Below are 26341 nucleotides of genomic sequence, written 5' to 3' on the forward strand. Positions count from 1 at the left end.
AAGATCATCTTGAGAACCCCCAACACAAAGGGTAACAGGTTAACTTCATTGTGAAGACTTTTATTGTTGGGTTTAAAGAATTCACCCTCCCCAAACTTCCATCCAAACTGCCTATAAAACCCACCCCTCTCCCCTTCCTAGGGGTGTACTAGACACATAGTTTTTCCCAAACCCCTAGGGAGATAAATGAATGAAACCCAAAAGGGTAAGTTACTTTCCTTATCCCTCCTGATCAGAACACTTATCCCTCCCAGTTGTTCCCTAGGGAGATGAAGGAATGGAATGCAAGAGGGGAACTTACTTTCCTTATCCCTCCCAGATATTTGAAAAGAATTTTACTCCCCCTCAGAAAAACCCTCTATAAAGCCCAAGGCTCTCCCCTTTTCTCTCATGGACGTCTTTGTCAGACTCCACTCATCTGCACCCAGATGCTCAAAATAAACAGCCTTTTGCTACACAGGAGGCTTCATGTGTCTGTCTCAGCTCTGGACCTAACATTATCTTCTTTTACAGTAAAAATCTGGTTAAAACCTACACTATGCCTAAACACCCTATCTTTGGGCCTGTGATTTATGTCTCTGTTGGAAAGAGAAAGATCTCACTTGAATATACATCATGTGAAGGGATTAATGAATAGCTTTCAAATCCAAGATGTAGGCTTGTGTTTCTCTAATTAAAGGCTCAACTATTGATTTTAAAATATTTATTAATAAAATAGTATATAAAAGCAAACGGAAAGTGACATAGATCTGTATTTATTGGATAAGAAAATGTCCGTGATTAACTATTATGTGAAAGAGTAGATTACAAAACAACATATATAGTATGATCTCATTTTCATTAAAAAAATTGAAAATATACTTTCAGTTTAATAAGAATCCAATACTGGCCTGGCACAGTGGTTCATGCCTATAAATCCTAGTACTCTGAGAGGCCAAGGTGGGAGGATCCCTTGAAGTCAGGAGTTCTAGATCAGCCTGAGCAAGAGCAAGATGCTGTCTCTACTAAAAAAAATAGAAAAAAAATTAGCTGGGCAACTAACAATAGAAAAAATTAGCTGGGTATGGTGGCACACTCCTGTAGTTCCTTCCAGCTATTCAGGAGGCTGAGGCAGGGGGATTGCTGAACCCAGGAGTTTGAGGTTGCTGTGAGCTATGACATCCCTGCTGCACTCCAGCTTGGATGACAGAACGAGACTCTATCTCAAAAAAAAAAAAAAAATCCAGTATCCAATACTGGCTGCAGTGTGGAGAAATAATCTTATACACTGTTGTTGCAACCTGATACAAAGTTTTTGGAAAGTAATTTAGCAGTTTATTAAAAATTTGGACATTAAGAAGCCTCTTGGCATCTGTCCAAGTTGGTGGTGGGAGCCCTGAACGCTTGTCATGGAAGGGGTTCTTGAGCTGCTGCTGGATGCTAAGTCCCAGGTCACCAACCAGCTTATAGATTTTCAGTGGAAACTGAGTATGGTTGTGAGCTCGGACAGTTGCCAATCTCTTAAGTATCCTTATGTTGCAGTGATGCTAAAAGAGGCAGATCATTCTGGCCAAATAAAGAACAAGTCCTTTGCAATGACAATTCCACAGTCTCAGAATTTCTACAGACAACGCAAGGAAACTGCTGCAATTATTGAAACTGTGTGAAAACTGATTATTAAATTGCTGTCATCATTCTAAAATCATGGACTTTGCTTTCTGCAACAAAACTGCATGAGGATCAAGTGGTATTTATTTAAGGAAAATTACATTTATGTTTTTCCATTTTTTAAATAATAAATCAGACAAACAGGAATTAGATAGTGGTGATCAATGCACAATTTTGTGAATGTACTAAAAACAACTGAATTGAACACTTTAAAGGGTGTACTTTATGGTATATGAATTATATCTCAATAAAAAATAATCGAACAGTTAAAAAAAAAGCCCCTTAACCCAGTATTTCCACTTATAGAAAGAGTTCCATAAATTTAAAAAGATGTATATACAAGAATGGTAATATCAAAAAATTAGAAATAATCCAAATGCCCATTAATTGTAGTTGATTAAATAAATCATGGTTCACATATACAATTGGATATTATATAACATTAAAAAGTGAGATTCATGTATACTGGCATGGAAAGCCATCAAAAAATACATTAAGTGCAAAGATGCAAATTGCAAAACAGCATAATCACAGTATTATATATACAAAATAATAGTAGCATTAGTATTAGAAAATCAGGAGGTGTTAGCAACAAGATGTTGCTGATGAAGGCATGGTGGAAGTTATAGGTTCTTTTCTGTAAGGTTTATATATATATGTTTACTTATTTTAGAGGGTCAACCTGTCATGTGAGGTTTAAATTGTATATAAAAAACGTTTATTAATAATGTAATAACACAAAATTATGTACATGATAATTTTAATAATCAGGACAATAAAACTGCTACTGTTACATCATCCAGTCAAATGTGCTTAACCTCCAACCCTCCGATTCTTCTAATTAACGGTCAAGAACCTTTCGTCCACAAATATATTTGAACTCCTTTCAAGTCATTTTATTTTACTTTACTTTATTATTTTATTTTATTTTTGAGAAAGGGTCTCACTCTGTCACCTGAGCTAGAGTGCAGCAGTTTCACCATAGCTCACTGCAACCTCAAACTCCTGGACTCAAGCGATCCTCTCGCCTCAGCTTCCTGCGTAGCTGGGACTACAGGCACGTGCCACAACGCCTGGCTAATTTTTTTTTTTTTTTTTTTGTACTTTTTGTAGAGGCCGGGTCTTCCTCTTGCTCTTGCTCAGGCTGGTCTGAACTCAAGCAATCCTCCCATCTGGGCCTCCCAAAGTGCCAGGATTACAGGGGTGAGCCACCGCACCCACCTAACCTCAAATCTATTCTTATTTTAAGACTCTAGTTTTTATAAACAAACAGAAGTCAAGATGATAGTGTAGCAGAAGAATCTGATGAGGCAAAGTTATCAAATTCATTGTTAGTAGTAGCCACCTGGCGATAAGGACTGCAACGCCTGAGAAAGGACAAAAGATGATCTTCAGTAGGAGCCACCCACCCAGAGCTATAGGAAATCAAAAAGCCTACAAGGGCCAGGAAAGAAGGCACACAACTCCCAGACCACCCGCGCTGTCACCGCGTCTCCCTTCGCGGGGAAACTCGCGCCAAACCGCCAATCAGCAGCGACGCTGAACGTAGACGCGTTACGCCGGGGCATAAGGGCAAGATGGCTGCGCCCTGCAGATTTTGTCTTGTCTCCTAAGTTTTTTGTGCCTCGCTCGTGTCAGGTTCAAAGTCACATAGATTTTTCTCCCAGCATGTTCTCCGTCCGAGGCTGTGGCCGCTGGGCCGTGGCTTCCCTCACCAAACAGCACCCTCGGTTGGCCCGGTTCTGCGGTGACAGCGCGGCACCCGGGACTCCGCACTTCGACGTGGTAGTCATTGGTGGAGGACATGCCGGGACCGAGGCAGCCGCTGCTGCGGCTCGGTGTGGCTCCCGGACTCTGCTCCTCACGCACCGCGTGGATACAATCGGTGAGGAGCGAGGGTGGTGTGGCGCTTGGCGCAGGACGCGGGCTGCAACTTTCCCCCCCTCCCACTGTCTGATGGGAGCGACCTTTTCCCTACCCCAAGACTAATGAGAATCCTAGCTTCTGTGTTTTTTTAGCCTTCATCTGTGTCTCGTAGGGATCAGGCGGGCCGGGCCAGAACTCTGCATTAGTCTGTTAAGCGGACCACAGATTGTGTTTCTGTGGATTCCAGATTGTGTTGCTGTTGAAGCAAGTAGTCATTTGCGGGATGTGGGGCGGTGTTTTGGGAAAGGACCTTCAAGAATACTGGCTGGTAGCTTCGTAGTTCATTGTTGCATTTACCTTCTACTATCTTGTTACTTTAGATAAAGGGTTAACACTAGTAATAATTGTTTGTTAAACGATCGTTGTTTTTTATTTAAAAAAATTTTTTTAGAGACAAGGTTATGTTACCCAGGCTGAAATGCAGTGGCTACTCACGGGCACGATCATGGCATTCTACAGCCAAGTGATCTTCCCACCTCAGCCTAGCGAGTAGCTGGAACTATAGGCTCGTGCCACCACATGGGCTTCAAAACCCATATTCCGTCAGCATAGTATGATCTGAGTTTTATGTTTAGATAAATACAATTCAGAGATATTTTAATAACTGTTATAGATGAGCTTATTGAATGACAATTCTATCTTAAAAGTTTCATTTTTATGGTAATTTGATATAGTAGAGTATTAAGTATTTCTACTTGACCTCAGCAAAGAAAGATAGCTTTGGCTTAGAAAGTTGAGATTCACAGGAAACCAGAATGCAAGAATTGTCCCATTGTGATTTAATCATATCGTCTGCTAATATCTCCTTTTTTTTTTTTTTCCGGGGGGCGGGGGGGGGGTCTCTCATTGTCACCCAGGCTAGTCTCCAACTCCTGGCCTCAAGCCATCTTCCTGCCTCAGCCTCCCCTCAGACTCCCCAGTTGCTGGAATTACAGGCGTGAGAGCCACCCTAACCAGCTCTCCTCCTTTTGAAGTCAAGATGTATACATTTTCATTACTACTACTTACCCCAAGAACTGGTACCACACTTTAGATGTTAGTAGGCTCTGTTTAAGAGCACAAATGACCAATAGAGTTTATTTCTTATGCCAACTCCAAATGATTGGGAATGAATGCTTGTTTCCTGGAGTGCTATGTTGGGAAAGTCTTTGAGAGCTAAGCAGAAGAGAGTGACATGTTCAACTTTTATAAGTAAGGAGAGGGGCTCAACATTGATCATATGTTTTCTTGAGAAAAAGTTTTGAGCAATTTAAAATCCAAGGATTTCTTTGCACTTTCACAAATGTAAATTTTATAAATGGACATATAGTAATATGAACTATTTCAATAAAGTACCTAGAAGTTATTTAGCAACATAAGGCAGTGGTGGGATTTCAATAATTTATTCTTAGCGTTGATTTTTGTTTTTTCTTATGTATGAGGAGACATTTCTAGGAATGAAAGTTTAAGAAAAATGTCAGAAATTAGTGAGATTCAGAGATTTTTAAAAAATTAACTGATAATAAGAGCTAAATGCCAAGTGATTTTGATGAGTAGCAACATCTAAAACAGATTACAAGTTCCAATGCTGTAGGAGCCAGACACATAATTTAAATTTGTGAAGCTGGGTGGATGTAAAACAACATGGAATAATGAGAACAGTGGTGAGCTATTATAGAAAATATATTTCCACTTGGTGTTTTGTTTGTTCTTAACAGAAGCCTTAAATGTATCAAGCAAAACATCATTGGCAAGCCACTGGGTTATTACTATGATCTAAAACTCTCCAGGCCGGGTATGGTGACTCACGCCTGTAATCCTAGCACTCTGGGAGGCCAAGGTGGGAGAATTGCTTGAGGTCAGGAGTTTGAGACCAGCCTGAGCAAGAGCAAGATCCCATCTCTACTAAAAGAAAAAATAGAAAGAAATTAGCTGGGCAACTAAAAATAGAAAAAAAAATTAGCTGGGCATGGTGGCACATGTCTGTAGTCCCAGCTACTTGGGGGGCTGATGAGACTGGAGGATTGCTTGAGCGCAGGAGTTTGAGTTTGCTGTGAGCTAGGCTGATGCCATGGCACTCTAGCCAGAGTGAGACTCTGTCTCAAAAAAAAAATAATAAAAAAATAAAACTGTCTCCAATGTGGTAGCTCAGGCCACCTGTTACTTGGGAGGCTGAGGCTGGAGGATCAACTGAGGCCAGAAGTTTGAGAACAGCTGCAGCAATGTAGTGAGATCCCATCTCAAAAAATGAAAACGTCTAAAAGTATCTAAAACATTTCCTCTCTAGAGATGGAGAGGAATGTTGCTTAAAAGTGGTACAAAGTAAAAGAAACAAATCATACTTGGTAAAGTCATTATGTTATTCTCTGTTTTATTTTTTATATTTCTGTTATAAAATATTTTAACATTTTTATTTGAAATAGTATTTTGGATTAGCAACTCAGGAGTGAAAGTTGGTTGTTTTATTTAAACTCAATAATATGGTAAATATTCATATTCACTATACCTATTGATTTTATGTAAAGTGTATGGATCACTTTTCTAAGATAGTCATGTAAGGATACTTACATAAATAGTAATGTTTTACACATTTTAGAAAATAGTACTGACAAGTTTTTTTTAATGTTGCTAGGGATGAATATTATTTCAGATTATAAATAAATTTGAAATTCAGTTTTATTTGGGGTTTTTTGGAGGTTTTTTGTTTGTCTTTTGAGACAGGGTCTTGCTCTGTTGCCCCAGCTAGAGTTGAGGGTCACCATCAGAACTCACCGCTTCCTGGAGTTCCTGGGCTCTAGTGATCCTCCCACATCAGCCTCCCAAGTAGCTGGGACTACAGGCATGTGCCACCATACCCAGCTAGTTTTTGGGGGGTTTTTTTGTAGAGATGGGCACCTTACTATGTTGCCTAGGCTGGTCTCAAACTCCAGGCCTCAAGCACTCGGCCTCCCAAAATACTGGGATTATAGATGAGAGTCACCATGCCCAGCTACACATGGATTTAGACCTTCAAATAAGACTGGGTGAATGGGAAAATGTAAAATATAGGCTCTACTGTGTTTATAATTTAATTATTTCTGCAAAGTAAGAATTTAGGAAGGTTTCATGAGGTAAGGATTTCACATTTGGAAGGAAAAGGCCACATAATGAAGCAGTAAATATGCATCAAGGAAACTATTCCAAATAAAGTTCAGGCAATAGTTTGTCTTCCAGAATCCAGGATGCTCTGGGCAACTTTTGCATCCTAATGGGACTTTGGGATTTTCTTCGTAGTATATGTTTCAAGTTTCCTATTTTTTATCATATGAAATGATTATGGTCACCTGTACAAACATTTGCTTATTAAACACCCATTATGTGCAAAGTGCTCATAAATTTATTTTTGTCTATGTCCATCCTCTTTAGGTCAGATGTCATGTAATCCTTCCTTTGGTGGCATCGGAAAGGGGCATTTAATGAGAGAAGTAGATGCCTTGGATGGCCTGTGTTCTCGCATCTGTGACCAGTCTGGTGTGCATTACAAAGTGTTAAACCGGCGTAAGGGACCAGCTGTGTGGGGTCTGAGAGCTCAAATTGACAGGAAACTTTATAAACAGAATATGCAGGTAAGAATAGAGCATGAGCACAGGAAAGATTATGGTGATTGTTTCACTGCTGTGTTTCAGCTGGCATTGTCTTTTGACAGAAAGAAATCCTGAATACCCCACTGCTTACTGTTCAGGAAGGAGCTGTGGAAGATCTTATCCTTACAGAACCAGAGCCCGAACACCCCGGGAAATGCCGTGTCAATGGTGTTGTTTTGGGTATGTACTGGTTATAGATGGTAATAATAGCATATCGAACTTATGTGAGAGATTCATTTCAGAGCAAAGTATGGAGATGTTTTGCTCATTCCAGGAAATTGTTGTGTTTTTTCTTCCTGGATGAGAACAACTATATAAATAACTATGTTTTCAGAGTTTATTGCTTAGTGAGAACTTGTAACCCTAAGATATCTACAAAGCAAAGGCTCCTATCTTGTCGCTGCAGGAAAGCTGAGAATCAGGTGGTGGCCTAGTATGCACTGCCTGTCTCTGCACACCTTAGCAATCAAGTTAATTGAATTCATTGTAGTTTAGAACGAGCCTCTAGCTCAGAGAGGGCTTTGAATGGCCAATTTCTCTTTCTCCCTCACTTCCCTCCCTACCTCCCTCCTGCCTTGGCTACCGGCTGGTTCCCTCCCCTTAGGATTCCCCAGTCCGTACCTCCTTCTCCGTTCCTTTCACCCCTACTCCCTCCTCTGCCCTGTTAAAACACCCACCAGCTCTGTAGTTAGGACCCCCTTAAGTTGGAGGAGGCAGAAAGGCAACAACAGTGAGAAAGAAGTCAAGACATCTGGAAAGAATTACCCAGAACTGGCTTTGAGCAGCCCATTGAACCAGCGACTTGAACCAGCCCCAGGCAAACACTTTTCTCCCAATTTGCACTTCCTGGGTTCTGCTGAGTCTTCCCTGGGCTTTTTTTTTTTTTTGGAGACAGAGTCTCAGGTCTTACCCTGTTGCCCTGGCTAGAGTGCCATGGCTTCAGCCTAGCTCACAGCAACCTCCAACTCCTGGGCTCAAGCGATCCTCCTGCCTCAGCCTCCCGAGTAGCTGGGACTACAGGCATGCGCCACCATGCCCGGCTAATTTTTTATATATATATTTTTAGTTGTCCAGCTAATTTCTTTCTATTTTTTTTTAGTAGAAACGGGGTCTTGCTCTCGCTCAGGCTGGTCTCGAACTCCTGAGTGGATCAAATGATCCACCCACCTCGGCCTCCCAGAGAGCTAGGATTATAGGCATGAGCCACCACGCCCAGCCTGCTTCTTTTTTTTTTTTTTTTTTTTTTTTTTGAGACAGAGTCTCACTCTGTTGCCCCGGCTAGAGTGAGTGCCGTGGCGTTAGCCTAGCTCACAGCAACCTCAAACTCCTGGGCTCAAGCGATCCTCCTGTCTCAGCCTCCCAAGTAGCTGGGACTACAGGCATGCACCACCATGCCCGGCTAATTTTTTCTATATATATTTTTAGCTGTCCATATAATTTCTTTCTATTTTTAGTAGAGATGGGGTCTCGCTCTTGCTCAGGCTGGTCTCGAACTCCTGAGCTCAAACGATCCGCCCACCTCGGCCTCCCAGAGTGCTAGGATTACAGGCGTGAGCCACCGGCGCCCGGCGTGCTTCATTTTTTATTTGCTTAGTTTTCTATGTACCTGTCCAACTTTTTCATCAGAGATATCTATCATTTTTCAAAGTCAAATGTCAAGTAATCAGTCAATTCTATTTTTATCCTTGATACTTCCTTTCTAGAGACATCAACTTCCACAAGCCCTAAGCCCTATCTGCTATAATCAGGACAATTGCTCTCTTGGCCTATTTTCTTCTATCATTTTCCTGTGCTCTCTTTCTGCAACTCCTGTCCCTTCCTGGATTGGTCCTCTAGGTTTCTTCTGTTTTTATTTTTCGTCTTTTTGCCATACTCTCTTAGATTTCCTCACTCTTGTTGTCCAAATTCGTCTAGTGCATTTTACAAAATGTATTATATTTTGCATTTATAAGCAGTCTTTTTTTTCTGATTGTTTCCTTTTCTTAGCATCTTGTTCTTGGTTTGTGAATCTGATATCTTCTCGATTCTATATAGGGATTTTAATTATAGATTTCTGAAGTTTCTTTCTGATTTATATATTGTTTTCTCCAGACTTCTTTATTCTGTTTCCTTATTTGGGCTTCTCTCTTTCATGTACACAGCCTTCATCAAATATCTAGGGAACTTTGGTTGTCCATCCACATTTTTTAATGAGGCACTAAAACACTGATTGGAAGATTTGTGCATGCTGTTGATTTTATTGCCTGTCAGATTCTGTAGTAATGACTAGGAATTGAACTGGCCTCTTTGTTGCTGAATTTCCAAATATCGAGGTCTGTTAGTTCTTAGGAGAAGAATCAATCTTCCATCTGGGGAATAATATGGCTCCCTACTAGCAATCTGGGAACAAAATGGTAAAAGAGGCTGTGCCAGGGAGTGTAATCTTTTAAAATACATACCTTAATTCCCCTGTTTTCATTTTAATTTTATTATATATTTATTACTTTTTTTTGAATGGGAAATACATACACATGACAAACAATTTAAAGGGCACAAAGAGCATGTAGAGTGGAGTCTCTCTCTTTCACCTTGTCCCCTAGCCAACCAGTTTTCTTTCTCAGGAGCATTTGCTGATACTGGTTTCTTGCATGGTCTTTCTATCTGTGCATATATACATGCCTTCGTGCATGTGTATACATGTTTTTTATTTTGTTCACAAACAGCATATTATACACACTGTTGTATACTTCCCCCCTCTTAATCTGTGTTTGCTTTGCTTTTGGAGACCATGTTTCTTTTTTAAAAGTTTGTGGGCTTGTTCTGGTGGTTACCTTAATAACCATGATTTTCTATGCTTAATTTTCTCTTTCTTCAGTTAATGCTTACTGACTGCCCTCCATGAATGATTACTAAATTATTTAATAGCTTTGTTTTCATTTCCTTTTCTTCCCCACCCCACTCCCTTTCTTCTCCAGATTTAATGATTATACTATTTGTATTAGGGTAGACCTTTATTATGCCCTTATTTATACTTCTTTTTTTTTTTCTTTTTGAGACAGAGTCTCACTCTGTTGCCCGGGCTAGAGTGCCATGGCGTCAGCCTAGCTTACAGCAACCTCCAATTCCTGGGCTCAAGCAATCCTCCTGCCTCAGCCTCCCGAGTAGCTGGGACTACAGGCACTCGCCACCATGCCCAGCTAATTTTTTCTATATATATTTTTATTTGTCCATATAATTTCTTTCTATTTTTAGTAGAGACGGGGTCTCGCTCTTGCTCAGGCTGGTCTGGAACTCCTGAGCTGAAACAATCCGCCCACCTCGGCCTCCCAAAGTGCTAGGATTACAGGCATGAGCCACCGTGCCTGGCATTATTTATACTTCTGTTACTTGATTTAATATCTTTAAATGCTATTTTGGATTCTGTGTATTCTGTGTATTTTGTAGACCCAACAATAACAGTTTTTTTATGGTGGTAAAACATATATAACATAAAATTTACCATTTTAACCCTTTTTAAGTGTACTATTCAGTGCCATTAAGTACTTTTCACAATGTTGTGCAACCATCACCACTAACCATCTCCAGAACTTTGTCATCATCCCAAACTGAAATTGTGTACCCATTAAACAATAAGTCCCCATTGCCTGAAGAATAAACCTCCATTTTCCTATAAGGTAGATCTGTCTAGGGACAATAGCTTAATATGTAGATTTCAACTATTTCTTTCACTTTCAGCCCCAAGTTTCATTCCTACATTCCTCAGTTCTCCTTTTCAGTTCTCCAATTTCTGAGCCTTTCTAGGACAAATTAGGTCGTTCTCATTGGTGTCTTCTCTTCAGGTACTTGAGTTATAGCTGTCTCCCCTCTGCTAGGTTAGCTGCCATTCTTCCAACTACTTTCTATCTTTCAAAAATATATTGAGCCCTGGCGAGGTGGCTCATGCCTGTGATCCTAGCACTCTGGGAGGCTGAGGCAGGAGAATTGCTCAAGGTCAGAGGTTCGAGACCAGCCTGAGCAAGAGTGAGACCCCGTCTCTACTAAAAATAGAAAGCAATTAGCTGGACAACCAAACATATACAGAAAAAATTAGCTGAGCATGGTGGCTCATGCCTGTGGTCCCAGCTACACAGGAGGCTGAAGCAGAAGGATTGCTTGAGCCCAGGAGTTTGAGGTTGCTGTGAGCTAGGCTGATGCCATGGCACTCCAGCCCAGGCAACAGGGTGAGACTCTGTCTCAAAAAAAAAAAATAATATATATATATGTGTATATATATATATATATATATATCTCATCTTTTGACAAGTTCTTTCCCATTACTTGTCCTTTTAGTTTTATACCTCTTTTACTCCTTTATTTAATGTTCTTGGAGTTTCAGGAGGGAGAAGAAAATTAATTTTTTTTTTTTTTTTTTTGAGACAGAGTATTGCTGTGTTGCCTGGGCTAGAGTGCTGTGGCATTAGCCTAGCTCACAGCAACCTCAAACTCCTGGGCTCAAGCCATCCTTCTGCCTCTGCCTCCCGAGTAGTTGGGACTACAGGCATGTGCCACCATGCCTGGCTAATTTTTTTTATATATATTTTTAGTTGTCCAGATAATTTCTTTCTATTTTTAGTGGAGATGGGGTCTCGCTCTTGCTCAGGCTGGTCTTGAACTCCTGACCTCAAGCGATCCTCCTGCCTCAGCCTCCCAGAGTGCTAGGATTACAGGTGTGAGCCACCATGCCCGGCCCTAAAATTAATTTTTAAAATTAACTGAGACTAACTTTTCAGTGCTGATTTGATTTTAGGAACATGTGAATTGGTGACAACACACCATGTTCTCTCTCTGAGATTTCTTAGATTCTTGAGATTGCTAACACGTAGCCTTCTTACTCATTTAACATTTTTTTTCAGGGGTGGGGGAAATGGGGAGATATTGGTCAAAGGTTACACATTTTCAGTTATAAGATGAACAATTTCTAGAGATCTATGGTACGGCGTGGTAACTATAGTTAATAATAATGCATTACATACTTGAAATTTGCTAAGGGAGTAGGTTAAGTATGTTCTTACCACACACAGAGAGAATGCTAACTATGTGAAGTGTTAGGTGTATTAATTTGCTTGATTATGGGAATCATCACACAAAGTATACTTACATCAAAACACCATGTTGGTCAGCCACAGTGGCTCACGACTGTAATCCTAGCACTTTGGGAGGCTGAGGCGGGAGGATCCCTAGAGGCCAGGAGTTCAAGACCACCCTGAGCAACATGGCGAGACCCTGTCTCCACAAAATATATATATGCCAGGTATGGTGGCACACACCTGTGTTCCCAGCTATTGGGGAGGCTGAGGCAGGAGGATCGCTTGAGCCCAGGATTTTGAGGTTGCAGTGAGCTATCATGATGCCACTGTACCCTAGCCCAGGTGACAAAGCAAGATCCTGCCTCAAAAAAACAAAAACACAAATACCATGTTGTGTACTTTATATACAGTTTTTTAAAAAAATTTGTCTCACATACTTCAATAAAGTTTAAAAAACACAAAAACTGAATACTAAGAAAAGATTCTCAGGTTTCTAAAGATTGAAAGTTTTTCTGTAGTTCTAATGTAAAATAGTCACATTCCATTTTGATCCATGTAACAATTAACGGTTTTACTCTTTTTCTTGTCATTTAGGGGATGGAAGCACAGTATGTGCAGAAAGTGTGATTCTGACTACTGGGACATTTCTGAGGGGCATGATTGTAATTGGATTGGAGAGGCATCCAGCAGGACGTTTAGGGGATCAGCCTTCTGTAGGGTTGGCTGAGACTTTGGAGAAGTTGGGGTTTGTGGTGGGAAGGTTGAAGACTGGGACTCCACCCCGCATTGCCAAAGAGTCCATTAATTTCAGCATTCTAAACAAGCATACGCCAGATAATCCATCCTTACCATTCAGCTTTGTCAATGAGACAGTGTGGATTAAGGTAAGATAATTTATGAAAACCTGGCTTTACAGCTGATATTTATGACAATTCACAGCAGGAGTTAGTCTAACCATTTGATTTGTTTGGTTTTTTTTTTCTTTTTTGGCAGCAGTTCACTATTATAGTATCACTATTGCTTGCAGTGCAAAGAAGTGATCTTTAAGAGGATTAGCTAAATTCGCTAATTGGGTGTTTCTATATAGTCTTTTTTTTTTTTTTTTTTTGAGACACAGTCTAGCTTTGTTGCCTGGGCTAGAGTGCCATGGCATCAGCCTCTCTCACAGCAACCTCAAACTCCTGACCTCAAGCAATCCTCCCTCCTCAGCCTCCCAGAGTGTCAGGATTACAAGTGTGAACCACCGCACCCAGCCTGTCATTTCTCTTTAATCTCTAATCTGGAACTGTTCCTCTGTCTTTGATGATACTGACATTTTTGAAGAGTACAGGCCACTTTTGCCTATCTTTTGAGTTTTAAAAAAATGTATGGCCAGGTATGGTTGCTCACACCTGTAAACCTAGCACTCTTGGAGACCCAGGTGGAAGGATCCCTTGAGGCCAGGAGTTCAAGACCAGCTTGAGCAAGAGTGAGACCCCATCTCTACAAAAAAATAGAAAAATTAGCTGGACATGGTGGTGCATACGTGTAGTCCCAGCTACTCAGGAGACTGAGGCAGGAGGATCCCTTGAGCCCAGGAGTTTGAGGTTGCTGTGAGCTACAATGATGCCACTGCACTCTAGCCTGGGCAACAAAGCAAGACTCTGTCTTAAAAAAAAGGGATATTATATGTTTAGGATTGAGGATTAGTTATTGATGGTCCTTGTTTCTGGTGAGCGTTATCCTGATGAGTAGCTTCAAACATTCTATTATTTTGAGCAAGTAAGTCACTTTTATATTTTTACTTTGGTAAAGTGCAAATTATGATAATTTGTTAAGTATGTATATTTATTAACTATTTATTGTAAATTTTCAGGTTTACACAAAGTAGGGAAATAGTATATTATTATCCATGTGTCTTATCACCCAGCTTCAACAAATAACATTTTGACACTCTTGGTTCATCTTTTCTTCTCAACACGTCGGTTTCTTGCTGAGATTTAAGGCCACAATCCCAGACATCACATCATTTCACTTATAAATACTTTGGTGTATGTCTTTAACAGATAGGAACTTTAAAAAAAAAAAAAAAAGCCACAACACCATTGTCACACCCAACAAAACATAATTTCTTTCTTTTTTTTTTTTAATTTTTAATCTTTTTTTGGTGCCATGACTCGGATAAAACATAATTTCTTAACATCATCTAATTCTCCATGTTCAATTTTCCCTAATTGTTTCAAAATTGTTTTTTACAGCGGCTTCTCTAGTTCCACTCGTGGGATTGTGAGGCTCGCCCGGGTCCCACTCTCGGGGACTCGTTACCCCGACCCGAGAGCTCTCCAATAAAACCTCTTTACTTATCCCTTTCAAAAAAAAAAAAAATTTGTTTTTTACAGTTGTTTTATTTTGAACCAGGAACCAAATAAGGTCGATTGCCTTGGGTGTTATGTTTCATAATAGTTCCCCTCCTTTCTTTTTCTTTTCTTTTCTTGGTTAACATTATATTTGGAAGAAATTGAGTGATTCATTCTCTAGAACTTCCCTCATTTTAGATTTGTCTGATACCTTAATCATGTTCTTCTATCCTATTTCCTGTAAACTGGTGGTTAGCTTTAGAGGCTTGTTTAGACTTAACTTCATCTTTTGGGTTGTTTATTTATTTTTGGCAAGAATACTTCATAAGTAGTGTTGGACATAATACATAGATTTAATGTCTATTAAAGTAAGTAGATATTGTATGGAATTTATTTGAATAAGAAAACAAACTAGTAGAGAAGGAAAACAGTATTATTTCTGGTTACTATTTTTTAGCCAGAAGATCAGCTGCCATGCTACTTGACTCACACTAACCCTAGAGTGGATGAGATTGTCCTTGAGAACCTTCACCTTAATAGTCATGTTAAAGAAACTACAAGAGGACCCCGGTAAGGACAAAATGTCAGTGCTCAATTACCTTAAGGAATGATGTCAACCCTCTTTTGTTTGTTTCAATTTTTAAAATTTCAATGTCTTATTCTAGATACTGTCCCTCCATTGAATCAAAGGTTTTACGGTTTCCAAACCGTCTACATCAGGTTTGGTTGGAACCTGAAGGAATGGATTCTGACCTTATCTATCCCCAGGGGTTATCTATGACGCTACCAGCTGAGTTACAGGAAAAAATGATCACGTGCATCAGAGGCTTGGAGAAGGCCAGAATGATTCATCCAGGTAAAGAGAGTCACAGCTGCCCTTCAGCGTAACTCAGCACTGCTTTAGCGGCCAGGGAGGAGGGCTCAGCTACCATCATTGTTGCTTAGGGCCTCAGATGATGAAGCCCAACATCTGTACGTTTAAAATAATCTTGTTTTTTTTTTTTTTTTTGAGACAGAGTCTCACTCTGTTGCCCAGGCTAGAGTGAGTGCCATGGCGTCAGCCTAGCTCACAGCAACCTCAAACTCCTGAGCTCAAGCGATCCTCCTGTCTCAGCCTCCCGAGTAGCTGGGACTACAGGCATGCACCACCATGCCCGGCTAATTTTTTCTATATATATGTTTAGCTGTCCATATAATTTCTTTCTATTTTTAGTAGAGATGGGGTCTCGCTCTTGCTCAGGCTGGTCTCGAACTCCTGAGCTCAAACGATCCGCCCACCTCGGCCTCCCAGAGTGCTAGGATTACAGGCGTGAGCCACCGCGCCCGGCCCTAATCTTGTTTTTGAAGGACATTAAATGGTAATCTTTGCATCTGTACCTTGAGGCAAACCCAGCTCCTTGTTTACTTATTTTATGCCATTTTTTCTTTGGTCAGGCTATGGTGTTCAGTATGATTACTTAGATCCCCGTCAGATCACTCCTTCCCTCGAAACTCATTTGGTTCAACGGCTCTTCTTTGCTGGACAGATCAATGGCACCACTGGTTATGAGGAAGCTGCAGCTCAAGTAAGAGGTTACTGACATGTTACTGTAAATCAAGAGGAACCATTTAACCTGTATTCCTCCTTTTAACATCTGTTGTGTTAACTATATAAATCTTAATACAACTCATAACTGCAATAGAAGGTGGTTTCTGCTTTAGGGTATTTGGGCATGGCTTTTGTAAATGATCGAATTTTAAAAACACTTGTGGCTTTATTACTCTTTTCTGAGCTCCTAGATCTGATATTGTATTTTGATTAGATTATTGCATTGCTTCTGAAGCTTAAAAAAGAAAATTTAATTATTTTAACATACCTTTATTGAAAATTATATTATTCCTTATAAGTGGGGGATTATGTTACTTTTATTTGTAAGTGGGAAAAGGCTAGAAAATTTTCACAGGTGGGTTTAAAAAAAAAGATCAGCACACCCACCACCCCCAGGCCTCATCAGGAACGTTAGGTATCTCAGAAAGCAATGAATCATAGCCTGCTAAAGTGGTACATCGCCCGTACGTATTCTGTTGCCAAACATGGATCACATTTTCTATCGCTATTTTATCCCTGATGGGCAGTGCCTGTTTTCTTCCTGTCCCATGCCATTCTTTCCAGGTAGTCTTCTGAATAGGGGTAGCCCTTTGTTCAAGTCATAATGGCCTTTTAAACATTTCAGTCCTCTTGTAGGGTGTGATAGCTGGAATCAACGCCAGTCTCCGGGTCAGTCGAAAGCCTCCCTTTGTCATCAGCCGAACAGAAGGCTACATAGGAGTCTTGATTGATGACCTCACCACACTGGGCACCAGCGAACCCTATCGCATGTTTACCAGTCGAGTGGAGTTCCGTTTGTCACTGCGCCCTGATAATGCTGACAGCCGGCTCACGTTTCGAGGTAACTCTTCACTGAGCCCTGCAACCTGGCTTGCTCTTCTTTGAAACCTCTTGTTATCTTCTCTCTCTGCCTTCCCTAGGGTATAAGGAAGCTGGCTGTGTGTCCCAACAACGATATGAAAGAGCTTCTTGGATGAAGTCTTCTTTAGAAGAAGGCACTTCTGTGTTGAAATCCATTGAGCTTTCAAGCTCTAAATGGAAAAACTTAATCCCAGAGGCTTCTATAAGTGTTACCAGAAGTCTGCCTGTCAGGTATGCATTTTTAAAATAGACCTTTCTCACTTTTTATAGAAAAATAAGATCACTTCAGAGAGACATTACCTATAGTCCCTCCTTTTTTTTTTTTTCAAAGATGGGGTATCGCTCTTGCTCAGGCTGGTCTCAAACTCCTGAGCTCAAGCAATCCTCCTGCCTCAGCCTCCCAGAATGCTAGGATTACAGGCATGAGCCACCTCGCCCAGCCCAGACATTACCTATAGTCCTCTGCCTACACATTTTAAATGAATATGGCTTCCTTTTGGTGTCTTTTCAAAATCCTTTAGATGTAATTCATTTATTTTTTCAGTATTAAAATATATATATATAATTTTAAAAATGTATTTATATATAATGTCTCTGTGGCTCCCATTGAGCTCTTTTGGCTTTCCTAAGATCTAGAGGGCCCAAACTGAGAAATATAGTTATCTGCTTTCTTTTCTAGGCTTGGAGCAATGGGAGTGGTCTCATCTTGTCCATGAAACCCCTTTGATAAAACCAAAGCAGAGTGTTATAAATTCTTTGGACTTACTTGAAGAGTCCCTTGCTGCATTTTAGGTTTTTGTCCTTGTTTTCAATGTTCTGGTTATATGGACTCAATGAGTCTAAAGGACATTAATATAGAGCATTTTTTCTCCAGAGATATGTTCCTAAAGATGTTACATAATTCAAAATCTGTATATTTTACCATTGATTTTTCCCATTTGGAAAAAATGTAAACTAATTAGGGTGGAAGATGCCCAAAGGGTGTAACTCTACAATTATTGTAGCTTAGAAGCACTTTATGCACATTACAGTGGCATTGGTCTTGCTTATGGTGGCATTGATCTTGTATATTTTTCCCCCCTTTTTAACCCCTGTTTTCTTGTGGTGGTTTCTGTGGACTTAAAGATATACCCATTTTAGGCCGGGTTCGGTGGCTCACGCCTGTAATCCTGGCACTCTAGTAGGCCGAGGTGGGTGGGTAGCTCGAGGTCAGGAGTTCAACACTAGCCTGAGCAAGTGCTCTACGGGTAGAAAGAGATCAGAGATTCCACAAATTGAGTCTGTGTATGTCAAACACACAGGGCTGCCCAATTTTCTGTTATAAGCAGAAGAGGCAAGTTCTGGAGGGGATTTGCAGATGATAATGGGTGCTTAAGAGATCAAGACTTTCTTTCCCTTTGCCTTATTGTTCAAGCATATATTTTTAGATTAAGTCCAGACACCAGAAGAGTCCTTTGCAAAACAACTTTAAAATACTCTGAGAAATTAGCTTTGGAGCATCTTTGTTGTTAACCAGGTAGTAAATCAGAAGCTGAAGTTTTTTTGTGGTTATTTTCTGTCTAATGCCTTGAATTTGCCATACATTTTGGAGAGTCTATTAATGCTATAAGCTTATTTTGTTCAGATGAGTACTCATTTGTTTTTATGATGCCTAGGAAGTAAGAGGTGCCTGGCATTGTTGTCATTTAGTCATTGTTTTCTTTAGTATAAAGCTGGAGAGTGGCTAGGCGCAGTGGCTCACGCCTGTAATCCTAACACTCTGGGAGACCAAAGCGAGAGGATCGCTTGAGCTCAGGAGTTCGAGACCAGCCTGAGCAAGAGCAAGACCCCATCTCTAATTAAAAGAAAAAGAAAAAAATTCTCATGTGGTAAAATTGAAATGGAGATTATAGCATGTTAGGTGGAAGTATGACTGAAAGAATACTTATGAATTCCTATATCATATTTTTTTTAATGACAGTTATTCTAAGATAAGAACTCCTATGGCATTTCTATCAGTTTGTTTTGCAGAGACTTCAAACATGCTCACAACAGCCTCTTGGTCTTCCTTAGGGAGTTCTGTAAAAGAAAGTAGGAAACCTCTATCATGCTTCCCAGCATGCAAAAGATGACTCATTCACAGGACACTAGGCCTTAACATGGCATAGATTTAAAAAGCACATTCCCTGTTTGGGGAATCTGATGAAACCCTTGTTAGAAGATATTCTCTCCTCACACAAAAGGGAGGACAAATGGATTATTGGCATTCCACCCTTACCAACTACTTAATTCTCCTGATAAGAAGTTGGGGAGGGCCGGGCGCGGTGGCTCACGCCTGTAATCCTAGCACTCTGGGAGGCCGAGGTGGGCGGATCGTTTGAGCTCAGGAGTTCGAGACCAGCCTGAGCAAGAGCGAGACCCCATCTCTACTAAAAATAGAAAGAAATTATATGGACAGCTAAAAATATATATAGAAAAAATTAGCCGGGCATGGTGGTGCATGCCTGTAGTCCCAGCTACTCGGGAGGCTGAGACAGGAAGATCGCTTGAGCTCAGGAGTTTGAGGTTGCTGTGAGCTAGGCTAACGCCACGGCACTCACTCTAGCCGGGGCAACAGAGTGAGACTCTGTCTCAAAAAAAAAAAAAAAGAAGTTGGGGAGAATCAAATAATAAGTCTTGTTGAGGTCCTACTGTTTTGCAGATGCTGTTACATTTGCTCAATGTACTTAGAAACAATTAAGAGTATCTTTTATTATTGTTTATTCTGAGATTTGGCATTATTCCGTACATGGATCCTTATGTTGATGAAACTTTTATATATTTGCAGCGCTCTGGATGTTCTGAAGTATGAGGAAGTTGACATGGAGTTATTAGCCAAGGCTGTTCCAGACCCCTTGAAGAAGTACACTGAATGTAGAGAGCTAGCTACAAGACTGAAAATAGAAGGTAGAAAATAATTTTTTACCTGAGATGCCTATAGCTTATATACTCTCTTTCCCATTTGTGCCAGTTATGAGTAGACAGTAGATCCATTAAGAGTTCTATGCCAGGAGGAGCCATTGTTATCAGAGGACCAGCATAGTATTATCCTCTGTGCCATCTGAGTGTGGTCGCCAACTAGCCACATTGCAATACCTGAAGCTTGTTATAAATGAAGAATCTCAGGCTCCACCTCAGACCCATTGAGTGAGAATCTGCATTTTAACAAGATTCTCAGGTGATTTGTGTGCACATTTCAAGTAAATGGTACCATAGAGCTCCTTGTCGAAAAAAACTTATTTTTAACCTTGAACTTTTTTGTCACATTCTCCCCACCTAATGTTCTGTTTTTGTTTTTGTTTTTGTTTTTTTTGAGATGGAGTCTCCCTCTGTCACCTGGGCTAGAGTGCCATGGCATCAGCCTAGCTCACAGCAACCTCAAACTCCTGGGCTCAAGTGATCCTCATGCCTCAGCCTCCTGAGTAGCGGGGACTACAGGCACACACAACCATATCCAGCTAATTTTTTCTATTTTTAGTAGAAATGGGGTCTCACTCTTGCTCAGGCTGGTCTTGAATTCCTGAGCTCAAGCAGTCCTCCCACCCCGGCCTCCCAGAGTGCTAGGATTACCCGTGTGAGCCACTGTGCCCGGCCCAAAAGCTCTTTGTCAATTGTAAAAGGCCATATCAATGTAAGTTGTTAGTATAATCTAGGTATCATAACATAATTCTAATTTTGTTCACCAGCCACTTATGAATCAGCATTGTTCCATCAACTACAAGAAATAAAGGAAGTTCAGCGAGATGAAGCTCTCCAGCTGCCAACAGACCTAGATTATTTGTCTATCAGGGATGTGTCTTTGTCCAATGAAGTTCGAGAGAAACTGCATTTCAGTCGTCCACAGACGGTAAGAAAACAGGCAGTAGAATAGGATCAAGTTATAAATAAATATCTGGGGCTTTAATTTTTTAAACCTGGGGTTTACAATGGTCATATAACTGTATTATTTAATCATAAGAAATTTTACCTTAGATTTTCCTATTTCTCTGTGTATGACAGATGTTGGTATATCCTTATGAGAGAGGATAAATCTTAGAATAAATAAATAACTGGAAGTCAAAAATTGATTTGATTATAATTATTCTCTTGTCCCAACCATGTGCTAAACCATATGTGCAAACTAGTATGCGTGGCTTAAAAGAAACCACACTGTGTTCAAAGGTAGTAACATATTAGTGGTTTTCAAATCACTAGTTAGATCCCTCCCTATGAGTTTCATGGTGTTGTCTTGGGAGTGAATGGGAGGAAGAAGAGAGCCAAAGAGTTCCCCCACCCTGTGTTTCAGCTTAATTGTTTGTGTGCATGTGCACATTCATATGTGTAAACAAATAAACCTTTCATTTATTATGTAGTATATAGTGTTGGGCTTCTAATAAATATTTAAAGACTGACAGGCTATATGTATTGATTCTGAGATACATATTTTTCCACATTGTAACATCTCTAAAATTGGGTTGTATCTTAAAAATTGAGGTATGTCGAGTGTAATGGGCAGTATTTCTCTTAGTAGTGGTTCATAAAATAAAGGAGAATTCTACAAAAATATGGTCTATAAAAAAGTCCAGAAAAAAAATCTATTTTTACAGTGAAGTGACTTCATCAATATAACATGGTATTCTTAGCAGTAGTCATCATGGAAACCAGGCCAAGTAGGCCTTAAATTTTATGACTCTGACCCTTTCCTATTGATTTTAGGCTATGTTTTTATGGATAATCCTAGGCTGCCCTGCCCAACACAATAGCTACTAACCAACTGTGATTATTTACATTAATTAAAATTAAATAAAATTTAAAATTCAGCTCTTCAGTCTCACTAGAGACATTTCAAGTGCCCAGTAGCCACATGTGACTAGTGGCTGCTATATTAGACATTGCATTATTGCGATGCAAATGTTACCGAAAACTTCCGTCATCACAGAAGGTTCACTTGGACAGCACTGGTCATTGGAGTTCAGAACCCCTTAGCCACAATTCCAAAATACAAAAAGTTCTGACAGACTTTGCCACCGACTTATTTAGTAGCAAAACTGATCTCAACTGACTTGAGGCTGTTTGGTCTTTATACCACTTATAGTGAATATTCATACATTTCACTGTACAAATACAATGCAGAAATAACAACAGAATTAAAAACGGAGGGTGCTGCCCCACACACCACTGGAGATGTTACATTATGTGCAATATATACACCTTATTAGAAAATCATATGACCTCAAGGATTTCAAATAAGGGACTATGGACCTATATTTGAAGAAAGGAACTCTATTATAATTTTTCTTTGTTTAATGAAAAGAAAAAGTAGGTACTCTAACATCTGTTAGTCATGTGATCTTGCACTAGTCATTTGAACTCTCGGAGCCTCAGTTTCCCATCTGTAAAATGAAGACATAAAAAATAATCACATTTCCGTTATCTACTTTACATGGTAATATATTAAGATATAATTTTGAAGATATTTTATAAACTATACAGTTTGTTATTAGGAGGAAAATAGATCTGATTTGACACAGCTCACTTACAGTTCTTTTGTGGTTTTAATTCTTAGATCGGGGCTGCTAGTCGTATACCGGGAGTGACACCTGCTGCCATCATCAATCTGCTCAGATTTGTGAAGACCACTCAGCAGCGACAGGCAGCTATGAATGCATTGCCCAAGACTGACCAATACTTATGTGATACAGACAAACTTCAAGAGAGAGAACTATAGCTTTCAATTCATACAAGACTTTTAAAAAGTGTGTGAATAATTTAAGCAATACACAAGTATAGATAAGAACTATTTAGTACCTGTTAAAATAGCTTTATTGTTATTATGAGTTTGTCATTAATTTATGAAGAGAACAGAGATTATAATTACGTTTTTTCTGTATCTGAAAAAACTAGTTGTAAACAATTTATATTCTTTCTCTAAGAAGCTCTAATATGGTTAGCCTGTTCATATATCTTTGTGCAATGTTCATCAAAGAGAGATATAGTGAACCTAAAACTAAACCTAAAAAAAAAAAAATCGCAAACTTGCAGATTTGCCTACTTATGAGGATTTTGCCCATTAAGAGTACTAAATTAATTAATTAAAAGTCTTGTCTTTCAACCTGTTTTGAAAGTTAGTAATCTTTTGACTGTTTATACTAGGTTAGGAAGCAATATCAAAGCCCTCAAATTCTTAGGGCTAAAAATTTGAGATGATAAAAAATCATCCAGAATCATTCATCTGATTTCCAGTATTGGAATGTAGTATATAGGATGAAAGTTGACTTCTGAGATTTCTGTACTTCTTCAGGAAATCCTCACCGATAATTGTTTTTGAACATTAATGAAAGCCCTATAAAATAGAAAGATTGGAAATCACCATTGTTTCCTATCATCCGCAATATGGAAACTTATTTGGTAACCTGGTTAAGGGAGAATAAAGTAAAGGTAGTTGTTTTATATCATACAATAATTTTCTTATGAAACTGTCATGGCCATGATTTCTTAGCATTGAAGACAGGTCCATAGTAACTGGTGAGTAGTATTTCCCTGTTTTTAAGCCAGAATTGACAGAAAAACCAGAATAGTGCTGGTACCAAGTGGGATGACCAGCTGGGCCTTTTGACTGGCCCCTCAGACACCTCAGCCTTTCTGGACAGACAAGGGGATGAATACAGCCAAATGGGCCATAGGGCCTGCCTGTCCCGGGAATGCCAATCCAGATCTCTAGTGTCACCCTAGGGAGAAGCTCCCGTGTCACCTTCAGGCCAAAGCAGGCACTTAGGAGAGTTCCAACAGTTCCAAAGCCACTTTGGCTATAGATCTATATGTGAAGCCTGATTATGGGTGTGAGGCAACCAAGTATCTTGTTGCTATATATGGCCACTTGGATGTAGCTCAGTTTTGATGAGTTTGTTTCATTAATTTTAGTCTTTCCAGAAAGTAGTCAGATCAGTAACAAGTAAAAAGTATTTGTAATGTTGGATCATTTAGCAATGATGAGTTCTTTTTGATATTTGATTTAGTAATTTCAAAAGATGGTAACTTTTCTTTTAGTCATTATTGCTACTCATGGACAAAATTCTTATTACAGAGACCAATACCATATTATATATATTAAAAAGAAGGCATTTTATGTATCTGTTTAGCACAAGAAGGGAAATCACTGTTTTTAAACTTTTTTCTGATTAACTACAGGAGTAAAAGGAGTGAATGGGGTGCCTTCTGAATAGAATATAACAAAAATTTATCTTAAGGAAACAAAGTTCCTACGTGCTTAGAGAGGTTCTTGACAGCTACGGTGTGGGTCTAGTGACACTACACATACAAAGAAACTGGGTTTGTAATGCTATTCCATTACAATAGTAACTATGTCACCAAAAAATAGAAAACATTTATTTTAGCTTCTGCCATTTGGTTTAGGATGTGAAACCTCTTTAAATCCACAATTGAAAATATGTTAACATCACTCAAAATAATATTTCTGGGTTTTCTTTGGGGGGGGGGTTGCTTGTTTGTTTTGAGAGTTTTTTGTTTTGAGACAGGGTCTCGCTGTGTCGCCCAGATTAGAGTGCGGTGGCATCATCATAGCTCACTGCAGCCTCAAACTCCTGGGCTCAAGTGATCCTTGTGCTTCAGCTTCCCAAGTAGCTGGGATTACAGGCACATGCCACCACGCCCAGCTAATTTTTTATATATTATGTAAAGACGGGATCTCCCTATGTTGCTCAGGTTGGTCCAGAACTCCTGGCCTCAAGTGATCCTCCTGCCTCGGCTTCCCAAAGTGCTAGAATTACAAGCATGAGCCACCTCACCTAACCGCTCAAACTAATATTTCAAAACAGCCTATCTTCTAGCGCTGATAGCCAGAAGTGCTATAGAATATGATGCCCTAGGGGAAAATGAGCTAAAAATGTAACTGTATTCAATTCAGTTACTTCATAGAAATCCCCTATCACTGGCAATAGTCGGTTTCCAACAAAAGTTGACCACACTTGGTGATTTCCTCCACTCACCACAGACCAGACTGTCTAGTAGTTGAAAAAGCCATGCTAAAGTTCATTTCAACAGGAACACCAACATAAAAAAGAGGAAATGGCTAAGAAACACTAAGCGTTGGTAAAATCATAGGAGGGGAACGGGATGAAGAAGATAGGGACCTATGCTAAATTAAATCATTATGGCCTTGAAAATGAAGTTCCTTTATAGCCAAGAGCTTGAATTTTATTACTGATTGTCTTTAAAATATGTTGTCATTTTTGTGTTTCAACCTAGATTGGAAAAGACATGGCTTTTCCACTTCAGGAATTTCAACTCGTAGAAGAATGTCCTGTTGAAAAGTGGTTAGGAATATCAGGAAAGCCTCTGACAGAGACTAGGAGCTTATTCTGAGCTGGCAGAGCTGCTTGTGCTGGAATGTTAACTGTTCCGCGTAGACTTCCTCTCTACAACACTTACATTATTGTACTTATTTCATTCTACCTTAGTGCTTAATACATGTCTACCTTAAAAGATGTAAGCCTCTTGGGTGCAGGCAACGCCGTAGTTGTAGACATTCTTGCTTTTTGAATGAATTAATGAAATTACTAAAGGCAAGAGTAGTATCACTAAAACTCAAGTGAGTAGCTAAATGAGATAGAAATATTTGTGACACAAATATTAAGAACTATACACTTTTGTGTTTGCCTTTCTCTGGCTCCATAACTGTCTTCTGTCTTCATATTCTCTTCAGCTTCATTTCCTATCTTCCTGCCCTATCCCTGCCTTTCACTGCTTCTGATCTAAAATTGAAGATTAATGATATTCATTTTATTTATTAAGCAGATTTTTTTATTTTTTATTTCTTAGTTTAAAAGCCAGATGAAGGATGAAGGACACAATCAACAGCAAAAAGGTAACCCATATAATAGAAAATATTTGCAAATCACATATCCGATAAGGGGTTTATAATCAGGATATATGAAGAACCTCTATAATTCAACAACAAAACCCATTAAAAAATGGGCAAAGGACTTGAAGAGACATTTCTCCAGAGAAGATATACAAATGGCCAATAACCACATGAAAAGATGTTCAATATCACTAATCAAAAAATGCAAATCAAAACCATCAGAGACCATCTCATACCCATTAGGATGGCTATTATCAAATAAAGAGAAAATAACAAGTGTTGGTGAGGATGTGGAGAAATTGGAACCCTGGTGCATTGTTGTGGGAATGCAAAATGGTACAGCCACTGTGGAAACAGTATGGAGTTTCCTCAAAAAATTAAACCACATGATGATATAATTCTACTTCTGGGTATACATCCAAAAGAATTGGTCGGGCCTGGTTAGTACTTGGATGGGA

At 39.6% G+C, this 26341-nt stretch overlaps 1 protein-coding gene and 1 pseudogene across 1 annotated transcript; both read left to right on the top strand.

Moving 5' to 3' along the window:
* Positions 1–1394: 1394 nt before the first annotated feature.
* LOC138395830 (COMM domain-containing protein 6 pseudogene) lies at positions 1395–1772 on the top strand (annotated as a pseudogene).
* Positions 1773–3231: 1459 nt separating this feature from the next.
* MTO1 (mitochondrial tRNA translation optimization 1) lies at positions 3232–22850 on the top strand. Its single transcript, XM_069487263.1, has 12 exons — positions 3232–3532; positions 6958–7157; positions 7238–7355; positions 12815–13104; positions 15014–15126; positions 15222–15412; positions 15991–16121; positions 16781–16985; positions 17065–17236; positions 19812–19930; positions 20710–20870; positions 22569–22850. The coding sequence occupies exons 1-12, from the start codon at positions 3316–3318 to the stop codon at positions 22728–22730; spliced, it is 2079 nt and encodes a 692-aa protein (XP_069343364.1). The 5' UTR covers positions 3232–3315; the 3' UTR covers positions 22731–22850.
* The last annotated feature ends 3491 nt before the right edge of the window (positions 22851–26341 follow it).

The sequence above is a fragment of the Eulemur rufifrons genome, chromosome 15, assembly GCF_041146395.1.
Source record: "Eulemur rufifrons isolate Redbay chromosome 15, OSU_ERuf_1, whole genome shotgun sequence".
NCBI classification, from domain to species: Eukaryota; Metazoa; Chordata; class Mammalia; order Primates; family Lemuridae; genus Eulemur; species Eulemur rufifrons.